Raw genomic sequence first — 16600 nt, 5'->3', positions numbered from 1 at the left:
ATGAGGGGTATAAGGACAAATGCCAGCCTCACAGGTGGCTAAGTGGTAAAGAATCTGCCTGCCAGTGCCAGAGTTGCAGGAGACAGATCCCCTGGAGAAGGAAATGACAACTCTCTCCAGTATTCTTGCCTGGAGAAGCCCATGGACAGAGGAGCCTGGTGGGCTACAGTTCATGGGGTTGCAAAGAGTCGGACATGACTGAGCCACTGAGCATGCAGACATGGACAAATGCCAATTAAAAGTAGGAAAAATATACCTTAATTTCCCCCAGTACAAAAAAGAGAAAGACTCTCCTCCTCTTTGCTTTTCTTAAAGCATTTACTTTAGAATACATGTAACTGAATTCTTTTTCTACCCTGTTGAGATGCATGTAAATCTTTTTAAAAGCTAAATAGGGCTCTTGCCAGTTTTACCACTCAGGGATGTCTTTCTCAGGGACCCAAGAGTGGTCTGTTTGAAATGTAATCATTAAGAAAGACAGAGCCCCTGTCTCCCAGTTTCTGCGGGAGAGCAGGAACTGGTCTCCAGCTCAAAGTTGCAAACCTCTCTCCTCTTATGAAGATATGAGAAATTTATTTTTCCTTTGAATAAAGGCAATTAGCAAACCCAGGTGGCTCCCCCATTTCCCAGCTGAATTTAGGATGACCCTGTGTGACAAATAGTGCTGTCAAATCCTCTTGCTTGAGAACTAGTTATTGATTATCTTGAGAAAATGTATGCAGTGAATTGTATCCGCTTCACTGTGTAAAAGTGTAAGACTTCTTTTCGTTTTTGCAAACTCTTGAACTGCTTGCCCATGACATTCTGGTTTAATTCTCACTCAGTTAAAATTTTTTTTTCTTCCTTGTCTACCCTTGTGGACAGGTTTTCTAGGCTGGTGGGAGATTTTGTTTTTAATTATATTTTCTTTACGGGGGTTACTTGTTTCCGAGGTCTGTTCGCCACGTCCCCAGTTATCTGTGACTCCTTTGGTAACCATGGCCACTGTACCTGGTGGTCATTATTCAGGTTTCCATCACTAGAATGGGAACTCTTTGAGGATGGACTCAGCCTAGTCATTTTGGAACCCTGCTGCCGGCACAGCGCCTAGGTGCTAGGTGAGGGCTAGTTGAATGAAGGAATTAAAGAAAGAATAAATAAATGAACGATTCTGAGGAGCACCCCACCCCTCCAATAGCTCGGGCTCTGAAGAGAAAAAGAACAGAGATTCAGGCACACTCAAGAGTTGCTCAAAATCAAGCCAAACCAAATCAGACCATAAACCACTTTAAGAGACTGAAATTATAGGAATCAAGTATCGATTATAGGAAACAAAGGCTAGTGAGCAGGCTGGACCAAGCCTTGTCTGGCTTTTGAAGTGGGAGACCCAGTCCATGGAGATTGGGAAGATGGGGGAGGGATGCTAAGGGTCAGAGACAGAGGGAGGCTGGGAGCCTTTCTGCCTTTCCTGGAGCTGAGTGGTTTTTTAGTGATGGGCTTACTGGCATTCTCTTCCCTGGATAGCCCAGGCTTATGAAAGAGCAGGCCCAGGTGGGGAGTCCCAGGAAGCCCTAGAAGCCCCCAAGACCCTCTGCCCCACTGACCCGGAGTCCTTGTAGTAGAGGGAAGTCAAGCAGAGGTTCAAAGATACTGTCGTCCTCTGGATGTGGGACTAGGGGCTCTGGGGCCCCCAGGGGGCTGGTCTGGAACCAGAGGTTCTCGTAGGACTTGGGACTGGGGGTGAGGCCCTCCAAGAGGGGCTGAGTTGAGTCACAGCGGAGGTAGTGCCCAGGCCCTGGGCCTGTGGGGCTGCCTAGCACTTGCACATAAAGCACCTGGTCGCTGTTGCCAGACTGGGGCTGAGGCTGAGTGGAAGGCACTCTTGGGTCCCCCTGGAGCACATAGGCCTGCACAAGGGTGGAGAGGCTACCGGTCCCTGAGCCGTCATTGGACTCCCAGGGCCCTGGCTTTTTCTCTTCCTCCTCCAGCACTGTGATCTTGGTGATGGGTGGCATGCCGGGGTCCCGAAGACTGGGCAGCTGGAAGATATCCTGACATAAAGACGTGTGGTGAGGGCCTGGTTCATTTCAGATGTCTGTCCCAGCCCCTGTCCCTTCCTGAATTGGGGTGGTGGTGGGGCATTCCTGCTGTTCCTTGCTGGAACTCAAAGGATTACTCAGAGGATGCAAAGCATCTCATATGTGCCGGACACGTGCTATGTGCTGTTCAGACAGCCTGGTGACTCTCCCCAATGCTTCTGTGTGTGATTTGTCCCATTTCACAATGAGGTGACTGAGTCCTCAAAATGGGTGGAGCTGGGATTCACACTCAGGTCTGCTTTGCTCTATAAAGAGGTGAAGTGATGGGAAGGCCTGAGTACTCATTCTTGGGGGAGGATCCCTTCACTTTGAGCCTGGGGTAGGAGCCTAACCCTCAGACCCATTTCCCTCTCCCTCCAGTGTTCTCACCTCTGCCGCGATGGTTGGCACCCAGGAACCCAGGCTGCTGCGGGCTGGGTCCGGGACACTTGGCCAGAGGGAATACTTCCTGCTGGAGAAGAGGGTAGGTGAAGGCTGGGTCAGCATGCCCTCCCGTCCTTCCAGCATTCCTCCCACCTACTCCCAGCAGCAGAAGGGATGACCCCTTTGTGCAGAGAGGAGAAGGAGGGGGGCCTGACTCCCAGACCTGAACCCTGTGGCCTGGCAAGTCTGAGAGGAGCCAGCCTTGCTCACTTGGACCTTCAGTTCCCTTAGGCAGGGTTAACTGGGTGTCAGGCCTCTCAGACGAACTCACCTGGGTCTGCAGCAGAACTGGGCAGCCCCACAGAGGCAGATGAGCAAGACCAGGAGGCCGAACAGGCCCAGGATGATGTGCAGCTCAGACTCCTCTGTGGTGAGGGGAAAGCCAGGAGAGGTAAGAGGGCATGCATGTGAGACTGAGCCTCCTCCCTCAGACCGGGCTCCAAGGACAGGGCTGGGTCTCCCCCCTCAGATCAGAGGATCCAGGCAAGGCTTATCCAGTTTCACAATGGCAGTCATCTGGGTTAGGCCCCCCTCCCAACAGCCTTGGTTGGCCAGACCCCATTCTCCCCTTACCTAGAGCCAAGGTCATCAGGGTGAGGATTGTACTGTTGGTGGCCCCCGCCTGGCTGGCAGCCATGAGGTGGACGTGGTACAAGCTGGAAGGTTCCAGGCCACGGAGGACAAAGCTATGGGTGGAGGCATTCAGGACGGTGGCTGGGAGTAGAGGAGAATCGTGAGCCTGGGCCTGGCTGCTGAACCTCCCCAAGGCCGCTCAGCACCCCCTCCCAGGCCTTCTGGGGCTGCGGGTCTCTGAGGATAGACTCACAGAAGGACTGGTCCTGAGTGTTGGTCCAGAAGATGGTGTAGTGGGTAAAGGGGCTCTTCCCCAGCTCAGGGGCCTCGGGCACCCACTCCAGCTGGGCCCATGTCTTGCCAATGTGCCTAAGATGCAACTCTGGGCCATGGGAGGGGGCTGCCGGAAGAGAGAGATACAGGGGCTGATGGGGAGTGGTGTGGGGATGGGGGAGCCCAGTTGGACTTCTTGTGGTTCCCCAGACCCAAGAACTGGGACACTTTGTGGGGGTGGGTGGTATAAGAAAGCGCAGGGGGACTCATATCCAAGCCTTGTTTTCCTAGCAACTTTCACTGAATCCCAGTGACTGCTAATAAAGGACTGAGCTGGGATTTGAACCTGCTTTTCTTTGACTCCAAAGCCTTGCTTCTTGATTTCTGCCAGGCCTGGTTTTGTCTGGTTCACTATTTGATTTCTGCCACTCATGTGATACCTGAACAGTTTTTGCCAAACTTGCTCCCTGAATTCTGCTGAGCTTACTTTCCAGTTTCCATTACCCCATCACCTGAGTTCTCTCCAGCTGCAGGGGTCTAATGTAAGCCAGGGGTAATCTTAGGATTGAGGGAGACCATTTTCTGGGCCAGAGGTAGGAGGGAAAGAAAAAGTTTTCTCCTAATTCCAGATTTTGGGGGGCCTAGACAGGCCTTGAGAGAGAGGAGGTGATTCTGAAGAAAAGACTTGGTGGCTAACAAACCCATCTCTTGGGAGTAGGCATAGACGTGCTGGGAGGGTCCCTTGGTGTCCTGGTACAGGGGGGTCACAGTGATCTCGTAGAGCTGAAAGGGCCTGATGTTCTCTGTAGAGAGAAAATGGGGTGGGCGCTCTGGTTACGGGCCAGCCTCTGATGATGGCTTGGAGCTAACCTTAGATTTCAGGGGTAACCTGAGCCTCGTTCTTCCGGGCTGGCCTCTGCAGTCTCTTCTTCAGATCATTTGGTGGGGGTAAGGGGCAACAAGTGGGGGAGAGAGAGCTGGAAAGGTGGCAGAGTCAGGGCTAGAAAGAGAGGCTCCAGTTAGACTATAGGAAGAACTTCCAGATTCGGAGGACGTGAGATGAGAACGGTGCAGGAACAGGAAAGACTAGGTAATATACATCTTTAGGGTGGTTCAGGCAGATGAAATGCTCCCCCTGCTCCCCGGCCCTGCCCATCTGCCCAGCCCCCAGGCCCGTCTCACCCTGCAGCAAGGTCCCTGCAATGCTTCCGTCATGCTCCAACCTCCAGGTCATAGGACTGCCGTTGGGGCTGGGGGGACTGAGGCCCCACTCAATCACATAGCCCTGAGGTGGAGGCCTGGGGGGCTCCCAGCCCACCCAGAGGCTGTGAGGGTCTCGAGCGGTGGCATGCAGTCTGCCCAGGGGTGGGCCTGGAGATAGAGTAGGAGACGATGATATGAAGATGAAAAGAAAGGCCCTAGAGCTAGAAACCTGGGTTCAAATCTGGCCTTTGCAACTTACGAACTGGGTGACCTTGGGTAAGTCAACATCTGGGCCTCAGATTCCTCATCTGGAAGGTGGAAATGATGATAATGAAGTTGCTGCCGTGGAGGGTCGTGGTGCAGATTAAGTGAGATGATACATGAAATAGGCCCGCTGTGGTGTTAGTGCTTGGTGATGTTGAAAGCTCACCCTGTGTGGGTCTCTGTGTGTATTAATTCATTGAATCTGCTAACAGTTCAACAAAAGTCCGACTAGTCAAGGCTATGGTTTTTCCATTGGTCATGTATGGATGTGAGAGTTGGACTATAAAGAAAGCTGAGCACTGAAGAATTGATGCTTTTGAACTGTGGTGTTGGAGAAGACTCTTGAGAGTCCCTTGGACTGTAAGGAGATCCAAGCAGTCCATCCTAAAGGAGATCAGTCCTGGGTGTTCATTGGAAGGACTGATGTTGAAGCTGAAACTCCAATACTTTGGCCACCTGATGCGAAGAGCTGACTCGCTGGAAAAGACCCTGATGCTGGGAAGTATTGAGGGTAGGAGGAGAAGGGGACAACAGAAGATGAGATGGCTGGATGGCATCACCAACTTGATGGACATGGGTTTGGGTAAACTCCGGGAGTTGGTGATGGACAGGGAGGCCTGGTGTGCTGCGGTTCATGGGGGTCACAAAGAGTTGGACACAACGGAGTGAGTGAACTGAACTGAACTGAACAGTCCCATTGAGGGCACTGCTACTGTCCCCATCTTAGCAATAAGAAAATGGAAACAGGGCTTCCCTGTAGCTCCAGTGGCTAAGAATCTGCCTTGCAATGCAAGGGATGCTAGTTCGATCCCTGGTCCAGGAAGATCCCTCATACTTCAGATCAGCTAAGTCCATGTGCCACAACTACTAAGCCTGTGCTCTAGAGCCCATGCTCTGCAACAAGAGAAACCACCGCAATGAGAAGCCTGTGCACTGCAACAAAGAGTAGCCCTAGCTCGCCGCAACTAGGGAAAGCCTGCATATAGCAACAAAGACCCACCATAGCCAAAAAATAATAAAAATTAAAAAAAAAAGAGAAAATGGAGACAGAGAGGTTAAGTGACTGGTCACATGGCTGGGAAATGGGAATACTAGCTATTGTTACTGTGAATCTCACTTCATGAAGACCCATGTTCAGGGGCACCTGGGGGTTATAGTGACCGATCCCCTGAGAATGAACAGTTAACTCAGGGACTATTTTTTTTTTAAATATTTATTTATTTGGCTGTGCTAGGTCATAGTTAGGAGATGGCAATGGCACCCCACTCCAGTACTCTTGCCTGGAAAATCCCATGGACGGAGGAGCCTGGTGGGCTGCAGTCCATGGGGTCTCGAAGAGTCGGGTATGACTGAGCGACTTCACTTTCACTTTTCACTTTCATGCATTGGAGAAGGAAATGGCAACCCACTCCAGTGTTCTTGCCTGGAGGATCCCAGGGACGGGGGAGCCTTGTGGGCTGTCATCTATGGGGTCACACAGAGTCGGACATGACTGAAGCGACTTAGCAGCAGCAGCAGTAGCAGGTCATGGTTAAAGCATAGGGGTTCTTTGATCTTTGTTGCAGCTTGCAGGATCTTTAGTTCTGGCATGTGGGATCTAGTTCCCTGACCAGGGATCAGAGCTGGGCCCCCTGCATTGGGAGTGTGGAGTCTTAGCCACTGGTCTGCCAGGGAGGTCCCAGGGACTGTGTTTCATCTGGAAAACTTTAGAACTTTGTCTCCCATTTCCTTGGCAGAATAGACTGTGTTTGTGTGTGTGTGTGTTTAGGCACTGCCACCAGCTTAACTTTGTTCTGGCTAATGATAATAATAGTTGCTAACACGTATGGAACAGTTACTTTGTGTAGGCACATGTCTAAACTCATGTAAATCTTCACAGCAATGCTTTGAGTTAGACACTGTACCATTCCCATTTGCTAGATGAGTAAACGAGGCCAGGGAGGGTAAGTAACTTGCCCAGATCTCATTGCTAGGAAGTAACAGGATTAGATTTGAACCCAGGCAGCCTAGCCTCTGAATTTGCATGCTTAACCACCATACTGTACTAGCTGTGGGCCATCTTTACCTCTGCTTTCCAAGAAGACCACAGGGGTGGGATGAGAGGAGCCAGCCGTGTTATAGGCCTGAAGGAGCACCTCCCGGGCTTCTGGAGGCAGCTGGAAGGTACAGTTCAGCTCCGTGGTGTCACAGAGGGTTGGCTCTGCCCCAGCCTGGTCTGAGGGTCTCCGGGAAACCAGGTAACCTTGGATCTGCCCGCTCTCTTCTTCCAGGGCTATTGGCTGTTAGTGGGCACAGGAGGAAAAAGATAAGGGGATGCCCGGCTCATCTTGAGTGGGGGAGAGCTTCTAGATGGAGTGCCCGTGTCCCCGGAACTGAGCCGCCCAGACTGGGAGTCAGTCCTCCTCTCTCCCTCCCTCCTTCCCCCTGTGCCAGGTCCTAGAAGGGAGGAGAGGATGAAGTAACTCAGTGTGAGCAGCAGGCACCTAGCAAGGTGAGTCCTGCCTCGTAGTCTCTGCAGAAGGGCACTGCCCAGCTTCCTAGTGCGCTACCCAGCAAGGTGTGTGCGCATCACGGACAGATGCATCCAAGCCTGCCAGACCTGCTGGAGTCCAGACCCCCAGCTTGCAGGGGTCTGTTTGAGTCTGAAGAGGTGGAGGGATGGCCTTCAGAGGGGTTACCTTCCAGAACAGCTGCACGGCCACTGTCTGGGGGTCCAGCTGCCTTTGCCGCCACCACGTGTCCAGTCTGACGATGGGGGCTGAGGGGGGAGCAGGAGGGGAGGGTCAGGGAGGGCCCCGGAGGCCAGCCTGGGTCCTGATGGCTGCTCCCAGCCGCTCACCACCTGCTCACCCCGTTGTGCGGTGATCAGCTCCAGGCTGGGACTCCATTCGCTCCAGTGGCCGGGCAGGGGCCAGCGGGTGCAGCGCATTTGCAGGGTGTAGGTTGTGGATGGGAGGAGCCCACAGAGCTCATGCTCGGGAGTCCTGGCGGGCAGGGCGCTCACCTGGTGGAAGACAGGCATGGCTCTGAGCCTGGACCTCTGTGCCCTTCGGGGCCAGCTCAGCTTACCCTCCCCTCAGCCACCCCCACCCCAGGCTCCTCAGGTTGCCCTCTGCCTCACCAGGTCCCATCCGGCTTCTCCAAGCCGAGGCTGGTGGCGCAGCTCACACTTCTGTTCTATGTACAGGCTTGGCTTCCAGGTCTCCCAGTGCAGCCTCAGGCAGCCTGGCTGGGGCGGGGCCACCCCAGGGCTGGGCTCCAGGGCCGACAGTGTGGGGGGCTCCAGTTTCACTGCAAGGAGAGGGGTTATCGGCCACTTTCTCTGCTTCATCCTACAGGGCTCTGCCCTGGCTTCCGCTTGTCTCCCTGTCTGTGGGTCCCTTTCTTCTCTGGGTCTCCATTCGTGGGATCTCTATATCTTCCCGTCTCTCTCTGTGTCTCTTCATCTGTGTCATCCTGTTTCTGCAGGTCTGTCTCTGTCTAGGAGTCTGTTTCTCTCTCTGTTTCATACTCTTGCCCCAGGGCCTTTGCACTGGTTGTTCCCTCAGTCTGGAGCACTTACCTTCCGAATATACAGTGTCTTGCTCCCTCATTTCCTCCAAGGATCTTCTTAAATGTCATTTTCTCAGTGAGGCTTTCCCTGACTGCCTTCTCCCCAGCTGTCCCTACCCTATCCCCTGCTTAATTTCTCCATCGCACATACCGTTACCTGACATTTTATTATTCTTTGCCCACCAGAATGTAAGTGAGCAAAATTTCGGGGGCAAGATTCTTGCTGTTTTGTTTACTGCTGTATTCCCAGCCCCTAGAACAGTGCCTAGCACAGAGTGGGCGCTTCAAGAAATTTGCTGAAAGAATGAATGAGTGTGTCTCCTTGCCTGTGTTTCTTCCACATCCCTGTACTATGTCTCCACAGCTGTCTTCAGTTGAATCCCACTTTGTTTTTCTCCCTTCTCTTCCTCCAGGTCTTTCAGCATCTTTTTGTCCGTCTCTGGGTCTGTGTTTCCCTGCCTGTGCCTCTCTGAGTCTGCTCATGGTGGGGACCTCTTTCCTCCCCCACACCCAGCGTCACCCACCAACGTCCATGGGAGCAAGGCAGAGCTTCGGGGAAATGCTGGTCCCCAGCGCGTTCTTGGCCTGCACCCAGATGCTCATGTCCTGGTACAGCTGCAGGTGTCTGCGGGGGATGGAGCAGTGGCTCTGCCCGTCCTCAGGCACGCAGTCAGGGATGGAATCCTTCTGCGTCTGGCATTGATCCTGGCTCCTGCCAATGGGCCAGGCTTGGATGTAAAGTGGGGGCAGAAAGCCAGGCTCCCTTCTCCTCCCCATCTCTGCCTTGGCTGTCCACCCCAACAGTCCTAACCAAGCTCTGTCCCAGGACCCAAAGTAATGGGACTGGCATAGGGACCCTTACTCACTTGAAGCTCTTCAGGGTGAAGCTGGTGGACAGGTGGGTGTCGGGGCCTGGCTCCCACTGGCAGATGAGGCTGTTGATTGTGAGGTTCATGATGCAGGACAGGTTGTGGGGTGCAATGGGAGGGTCTGTGGGAAGGGCAGAGAGAGTGAGGGCTTCAGGTAAGACCACTCAGAAAGCTCCCACTGGGACCAATTGGGCATTTCCTTGCCCTGGGTCATGCCTTTGTCTCCATGCAGGGTGACCCCAGAAGGGCAGCCCTGGGGTAAGCTAAGTTATCCACACGTACAGGTTCAAGTAAACAGAGCCTCCAACCCTTTCAACTCCACCCTTTTTGACAGTAACAGTGTAGTGTCTGGGTTTTCATCCTGGTTCTGCCACTCATTAGCAGTGTGATCTTGAAGTCACCTAATGGCTCCGTGCCTCAGTTTCCTCATCTGTAAAATGGGGGTAATGGTAATATACCTACCACCTAGGGTTATTGTGAGAGCTGAGTGGCTTACTAGGTACACAGTGCTCAGAGCAGTGCCTGGCGTATATGAGTGCTCTGTAAATCTTAACTTTCACTATTATTGATTCTTAAACAAGAACCTTGGTCTCTGTTTTTCATTATGCATTGGCTTGGCACAAATCCATCCTTCTCAGTTTGGGTAGAAGGCTGAGACTGGGGTAGGGGTAGAATCTGGGAGCATGCCCACCTCATTGAGAATGTCCTCCCTGGAGACACCTTCCTGCGGCTGGGGAGTTGGGCTCACCTGGCAGCCATATGGAGTAGTGGTTACTAGACTGGTTTTCGAGCCACACTGCTTGATAAAAATCTTGATTCCATCCTTATTAATTTGTGACCTCTAGCATGCCACTTTGCTAATGGTAAGGAACCCACCTGCCAATGCAGGAGACATAAGAGACATGGGTTTGATCTCTGGGTCAGGAAGATCCCCTGGAGAAGCAAATGGCTACCCACTCCAGTATTCTTGCCTGGAATTCTGCCATGGACAGAGCAGACTACAGCTCATAGGGTCGCAAAGAGTTGGACACAACTGAGCAACTAACACACACACAGCATGCCACTTACCCTCCCTGAGCCTCAGTTTCCTCATCTGTGAAATGGGGCTACATAGTACTACTCACTCATAGGGAAGATGTGATATCATGCTTATAAAGTACTTATTGAGCAAGAGCTCAAGAAAGAATAGCTCTTATTAGTATTGGCAGGAGGGCATTGGAGGCAGAGTCGGGGGATGGTCGCAGGGACTCACAGCCCGCCTGCAGCTCAGCCTGGTCCAGGATCTGCAGGCTGTTGCCCCAGTGCAGACAGCAGGAGAGAAGGACCCGAGAGTGGTTGAAGTGGGGCAAGGTGATGGTGGACTGCAGGGTTCCGTTCGGCAGGTGCTGCTGCCTCTCCCTGGGGTGAAGCTCTGGTTCCAGTTTCCATACAATCCGCCATTCGGTGACCAGGTGGCTGCAGTTCTGGTTGATGATGCAGGAGGCCATGACTTGATCTCCCAGGCGGACGATGGGGGCTGAGAGGAGGATATGCCCACACTGCTCCAGGCCTGGGGTGGAAGAGAATGGGCCGTAAGTGACTCCTCTGTCTGGCAGAGCGGGGCTCCTAGACTCAGTACTCCTAGACTCAGTGCCTTTACCTTCTTGCTTTACCCTCCAAGATTCAGAGAGGGCAGGTGCTGGAATGGCAAGGATGTGTGCAGAGATTGGGAGAGGCTCTTGGGTTGAGATGGAGATAGTGGTGTGGGGGTAAATGTTTATCAACCTGCTATACAGAGAGAAATGGGTCCTGGCTTGTAGCCTGGGCTACTTTCCCTGGTGTAAATATTCCCACTGTGGCTGATTTCAAGCTACCAGGCTGACATCACTGAGTGTGAACTTGGGAAGAGAGGTACACAGTCAGTACTTGCAAGCCAACACCAGCACGCCACCAGATGGAGACCAGGCCCCTCCCCAACAATGGTGAAACAATGGTTAGAATGATAAGAAGCCCGCAGCCACAGCAATCTTTCCAGAATTCATATCTGATTGTTACGCCGTCTTGACCACAGCACTTCAATGGCACGTTATTCCTCTGAAAGGCAGTATGCTGTGATGGATAAGAGCGTGGATGTTGGAACTAGACTGCCTAGGTTTAGAACCTGATTCTATTGCTTAGTAATTTTGTGACCTTGATGTTACCCAGACTTTCTGTGCCCTGGTTTTCTCATCTGTGACATGAAGATAAAAAAGCCCTTACCTTAGTGACGTTGGGAGGATTAGATGTGAGAATATGCCTAAGGCACTCAGAACAGTGCCTGGCATGTAAGTATTTGCTGCTATGATTAGGTTAAAGACTCAGATCCTTCTCACAGCCCTAGACCCAGATCCTTCTTACAACCCTCGTGGCCTGGCCCCTGCCTAACCCTCCCGGTTCCAGCCCAGGCCATTGCCTCTCAGCTCCAGTCCCTCCAGCCTACATGCTATTTTCTGAAAATGCCACGCTCCCTCCAGTCTCCCGATCTTCGTGCCTGTTGGTCCTTCGGGAGGTGCGCCTTTTCCTTTCTGCCACCCCTCTTTCACCTGGTTGACATTCAGGCATCTTGCGAGGAACCAGACCAGTGAGACCAATCTGACCAATCAGACCATGCCAGGCCCCCTGAGCTTTCCCAAAGCTCATATTATCCTTTGCAATTACAGAGTCACGTGATGATTTGCTACTCTGTGTCCTCAGCTAGACCATAGGTTCTGCGAGGCCAGAACCCCTGACTGTTTCGCTCACTGCTGCATTCCCAGAGCCTAGCGCCGAGCAGGCCCTTGGTGAATGTGTCTGGAATAAATGAGCAAGCTCTGGACCTTGCCAACAATGCCTTCTCTCCTCTCCCAGCTGTTCTGCAGCCCATTTTGCTTATGGGGATACTGAGGCCCCAAGAGGAGGAGCAATTTGTTCTTGGTCACAGAGCAAGTGTATAGGGCTCCTATCGCATCACAGACTCAGAATTTCAGACCAGAAGGACTCTTGCCAACTGTTTACTTAAAACTCCACCAAGTCCTCTCCCACAGGGCTAGGATGATCTGTTTTTGTATGGCCTACCAGCTGAGAACACTTTTTATATTTCTAGAGGGTGAAAAACCAAACCAAACAACAAATAAGCAAGAACATGCCACAGAGACTGTAGTGGCCTGCAAAGCTGAAAATTACATCAAAGTTTGCTGACCCCTGCTGTGCCTCGGCTTGCATACTCCCAGAGATGGGAGGCTCCGCACCTCTTAAGATAGTCTCCATAGTACGGAGAGCTCTGCCTGGGATTCATTTAAAAAAAAAATTATTATTTTTTTGTCTGCACCATGTGGCATTTAGGACCTTAGTTCCATGACCAGGAATTGAACCTGTGCCCCCTGCAGTGCAAGTATGGAGTCCTAACCTCTGGGGACTCCGCCAGGGAAGTCTTGGAGATTCTTAGCTTCAGGATTAAAGCTGCCTTCTCACGGCTTCCGCCCTGACCCCTCTACTGCCCATGAAGCCTGCACAGGACTCAGAGGTTTCTTCTGACAACCTGGTGGAGATTTGCAGGTAAGACCTGGGTCTCTTGCATCTTCCCCGGGCCGGCTGGCCCAGGTTCCCTCACCTTTCCTCAGAGGTGGTGGTTTGCCTACAGAGGTCTGTGCATGGGAGCCCAGCTGCCCCGCGTCTGTGGCCCAGTTGATTCTTTGAGGATTCTCTAGGAACCCCAGGAGCACTGTGATATTGCAGGGAAATGACTCCCTCCTCCACCCCCAGCATCTCTCCCAGTGATCCCTCCACCCCATGGCACCCTCACCCCTGACCACACTCACTTCTGGGGAGCAGCAGGATGATCAGAGCAGCTCCCACCAGGCTCCAGGCTCCCAGCCCCACCATCGTGCCAGCTTGGTCCTCACCTGGAGGCAGAGGGGGTGGTGAAGGTCATGGGCTTTGGAGTCAGAGCTGAGCTTAGTCCTTGCTCTACTACAGTGCGGCTTCAGCCAGGTTACTTGACCTCTCTGAGCCTGGTTGCTCTGCAAAATGAAGGTAACAAAAACCTATACTGCATAGGGTTTGGGGAGGAAGACCCAAAATGATGCAAGTCAGGGGCATCGCACACTGCCTGGCACATAGGAAATGACTCTCAAGTGACTGTTATTATTATATGTGCCTTTAAGGAGAGAGGAGAGAAGGGAACCACAGGGAACAACATTCTTCCCATTCCCTTCTGTTTTAGCTGGTCTCCCTGACCCCAACCTGCTGAAAGCAGAGCCTGAGATGAAGGCTTGCCTGCAGGTAGTTTATCTGGGGAAGACTCCAGGAACAGAGTAAGGGAGTGGGGAGAACGAAATGGGTAAGAAGGAAAGCCAACACAAGGGTGCGTCATCAAACTGGGGACAGCTGGGGCTCGATGCTGTGGAATCTTGCAAGGAGCCACGTTGAACTTGCCTCAGAACTTGGCTGGCAGAGAGGATGGGACCATTGTCCGCCAGTTCCTGCCCCCTGTTGGTCAAGGGCTGTCCCTTGGGGTGTTAACTCCCTGGCGCATATCACATTGCACATGTCTGAGTACCGGGTAGGTCCTCCAAGGTGAGCCATATGCTCAAAGAGTCAGAGATACTCACTGCCTGGCCGAAAGGGACAACACGGAACAGCTGAGGACAGGTTACACCTTGAAAAGCTGGCTTCCACAGCAATGCCTAAAGGAAAGGGTGGGTTGAGAGGATACCCCAGTTCTGGGCACAGACCTCTAGAGGCCTTCTGGGACCAGATATCCTGTGCTCATGGCGACAGTGCCCAGATGGAGGGAGCACTAGTTCATTAGTCTCAGGAAGTAAGCAAAGGTGTCTATTGCTGGGGTGGCTTCCAGCCTTTCCACTCTGCTCCCACTGGGGTCTTGGGGCCAGACACCTGGTCCTCCAGCACTAACTGACGCGCTGAATGGCAGATCAGTGGAAATCGCTGACAAGCTTTTGCATGTACATACGTGAACACATACATGTAGGTTGTGTCCCAACCGATCCCCTGTGCTCAGAAAAGATTAAACTTCTTTCCCTCCAAGACAGAGGCGTGAATAAGAACTGCAGATACCCAAAGCTGTTTCTTCCTGCAGGGGTCCTTATATGTTGCAGTATCAGGATACCAGTGAATAAAAGCAGGCTGTATTTCAGCTTTTACTTTCTGGGCAGCTTTGCGCAGTGAGAAACCCGCACAATTGTTCAGAGGACCCCAGTCTACCAATTAGTGGTTGGCAACCTTGTTCCTACGGCATCCAGTTTGACTATCCACCAACACACACTTGTTGGGGAAGATTTAGCCTCCTTGGCTCAGATTTTGGGACACTGGTGCCCGTCGCTATGTATTTTTGATCTTATCCCAGCCCTACTGCCCAGCGAGGTACCACTTCATCCCTCTCCACTGGCTCCCAGTGGGCAACCCAACCCCAAATCCCAAGGGCCCAGGCATCTTCTCCTTGGGTCGCCAGGGGTTGGCACATTTGGCATCAGTCCCTGGTCACCCATGGCAGCCTTGGATGTTCCCCACCCCAGCCGAGAGGGATCTGGGACCAGGTGGAGCATGGCGTCACTTTCTGGGGGCCCAGCTTTGAGTCAGACCACCTGGTCTGAACCCCAGGTCCACCACTTACCAGCTTGGCGACCTTGGGCAGATTATTCCACCTTTCTGAGCCTCGGTTACCCCATCTGTGAAGGAAGGATAACAATAGCTCCTGCATCTCCGGGTTGGGGTGAGGATGAAATGAGATGGTCCGTGATAAAGGCACTTAGCGTGGAGCTTGCATAGAGGAAGCTCTCCATAGCCATGTTATTTTTATGCACCGTGAAGCGGACACCACCTCATGGACTCAGCATGCTTTAGTACCTCTCTCCCCTGCTTACCGACTGTGTGGTCTCTGCCTCCCAGGACTGCCACCTTGCTTTTGTCTGTGCCACATTTCGCGTTTCAAAGCCCCGTATCTGGGTTCCCTGCTCCCCTCAGTCTCCCCCTTTGCTTCCAGCCATCCCTGCTCACTCTCTGGACTCTGGAGTCCCAGCACGCCGTGTTGTCCCCTGGGGTCACTGCATCAGCAACCCCTGCCCCCCACCACCTTTCTGCTTTCCTCTCCTTTACATCCCATCACACTCAGCCTTCCCTCCTCCCCCTTCTCCAGTTCACGCCTCTGTCTCCCCTGTTCTTTCTACTCCCCTTCACGTGAAGATTCTTTCCTTGGGAAGAGGGTTGGGGAGAGGAGGGGGCTGGGACAAAACAAAGGGAGAGGACTTCCTAGATGTGGTTCAGACAGAGAAAGACGGGTGGGAAAAGTAGGAAAGTGGGATACATAAACCAAAATGCTGGAGAGAGATCACAGAGAGAAAGACTGAGGCGGGAGAGAGAAAGGAGCCTGAAACAAGGGATGGTGATACTCAGGACGGAGGCACTCGGAGGCTGAGAAGAAAGAGATACTCGAGAGAGTTTAAGACTCAAGAGACGAAGGGACCCTTGAGAGACAAAAAGGCACAGAGAGACTCTGAGACAGATAGAGAGGAGCTCAGAGCCAAGGCAAGCCAGAGAGGGGCTGAGGTGGAAGGAGAGAAATTTACATGGAGTGGAATTTACCTGGAGACTGGAAGCAGTTAAGGCGCAGGTTGTGAGAGAGACTTGGAGGCAAATAATGAGTATAACCTTCCCTGAATCCAGCCCTTTCTTGAGCCCAGCTCAGTGTCCCAAAGAGATATTTATCTGTCTGTGACCTCCCAAATGCAGTGCCAGCCCCCCAAAAAAGTAGGGGCACCTTGGGAAAAAAGACTCAGTGTTGAGGGCTCCTGGTTCCCAGGGGTAAATCCTTAAGGCTGGAGTGCTGGTCCGAGGTCACCAAGGGCCATGTGCCCTTGGCAGAGCGGAGGGAGTGGGCCTGAGACTCCAGGGTCCCATCATTCCCAGGCCAGTCCTCCCAGGGGCTCCCCTACTCACGCTGGAGCCTGCGGCTGGCCGGGCGCCCGGCCTCCCCGTCTCTGCTCTCCTCTTCAAGGCAAGTTCCTGAAAACAGCCGCAGCCGGGCTTCTGTCCCCAACCCTGTCGTTAATGGCTCCGTCTCTGACAGGCGCAGGGGCTGCCGATTGCAACACCTGCCCAGCTCCTTCCCTCCCTTGCATTGTGGACGCGGGCTCGGGCACCCCCTTCCTCCCAGGAAGGAGCCTGGGAGGGAAGCCTGCGAGGCCTGGGCAGCCTTCCTGCCTCGGGGGTCTTAAAGGGGCTGAGGGATGTGGCAACATTGTCCCCCACCTCTGCCTCCGGATTTCCTGACTCAAAGCTTTGAGGCTGGCAGGGCCCGGCTCCAACCCGCCTGGGTGCCATTCCCGTGCCCCACCCCCCCCCCGCCCCCCG

General features: G+C 53.1%; 1 protein-coding gene across 5 annotated transcripts; it reads right to left on the bottom strand.

Moving 5' to 3' along the window:
• Positions 1 to 136: 136 nt before the first annotated feature.
• On the bottom strand, positions 137 to 16327 carry CSF3R (colony stimulating factor 3 receptor). Of its 5 annotated transcripts, none has more exons than XM_065930196.1 (18): positions 16187 to 16327; positions 14865 to 14919; positions 13843 to 13917; positions 13051 to 13134; positions 10488 to 10784; positions 9233 to 9356; positions 8891 to 9078; positions 7936 to 8105; positions 7665 to 7818; positions 7493 to 7572; positions 6880 to 7093; positions 4530 to 4718; positions 4049 to 4150; positions 3328 to 3474; positions 3075 to 3215; positions 2773 to 2866; positions 2448 to 2529; positions 138 to 2030 (listed from the first exon to the last, which is right to left on the bottom strand). In XM_065930196.1, the coding sequence occupies exons 4-18, from the start codon at positions 13112 to 13114 to the stop codon at positions 1551 to 1553; spliced, it is 2526 nt and encodes an 841-aa protein (XP_065786268.1). In that variant the 5' UTR covers positions 13115 to 13134; positions 13843 to 13917; positions 14865 to 14919; positions 16187 to 16327; the 3' UTR covers positions 138 to 1550. The 5 variants fall into 5 exon arrangements, with proteins under 5 accessions (XP_065786287.1, XP_065786268.1, XP_065786297.1 ...); XM_065930225.1 differs by having other exon boundaries at positions 2448 to 2526; XM_065930206.1 differs by lacking the exon at positions 16187 to 16327 and adding an exon at positions 16008 to 16165.
• Positions 16328 to 16600: the final 273 nt, after the last annotated feature.

Source organism: Muntiacus reevesi, chromosome 1 (assembly GCF_963930625.1).
Source record: "Muntiacus reevesi chromosome 1, mMunRee1.1, whole genome shotgun sequence".
Taxonomy (NCBI): Eukaryota; Metazoa; Chordata; class Mammalia; order Artiodactyla; family Cervidae; genus Muntiacus; species Muntiacus reevesi.
The sequence above is the reverse complement of the archived record's forward strand: the minus strand, read 5'-3'. Positions and strand labels throughout refer to the sequence as shown.

What these genes read in the sequence shown, in the direction of transcription:
- CSF3R (XM_065930215.1), bottom strand. Translation starts at nt 13,114, where the DNA reads ATGGTGGGGCTGGGAGCCTGGAGCCTGGTGGGAGCTGCTCTGATCATC. An exon ending in GCTGATCACCGCACAACGGG is followed by an intron (nt 7,573 to 7,664) that starts GTGAGCAGGTGG and finishes CTCCCCCCTCAG; the next exon opens with CCCCCATCGTCAGACTGGAC. An exon ending in GGTCTTCTTGGAAAGCAGAG is followed by an intron (nt 4,719 to 6,879) that starts GTAAAGATGGCC and finishes CTCTATCTCCAG; the next exon opens with GCCCACCCCTGGGCAGACTG.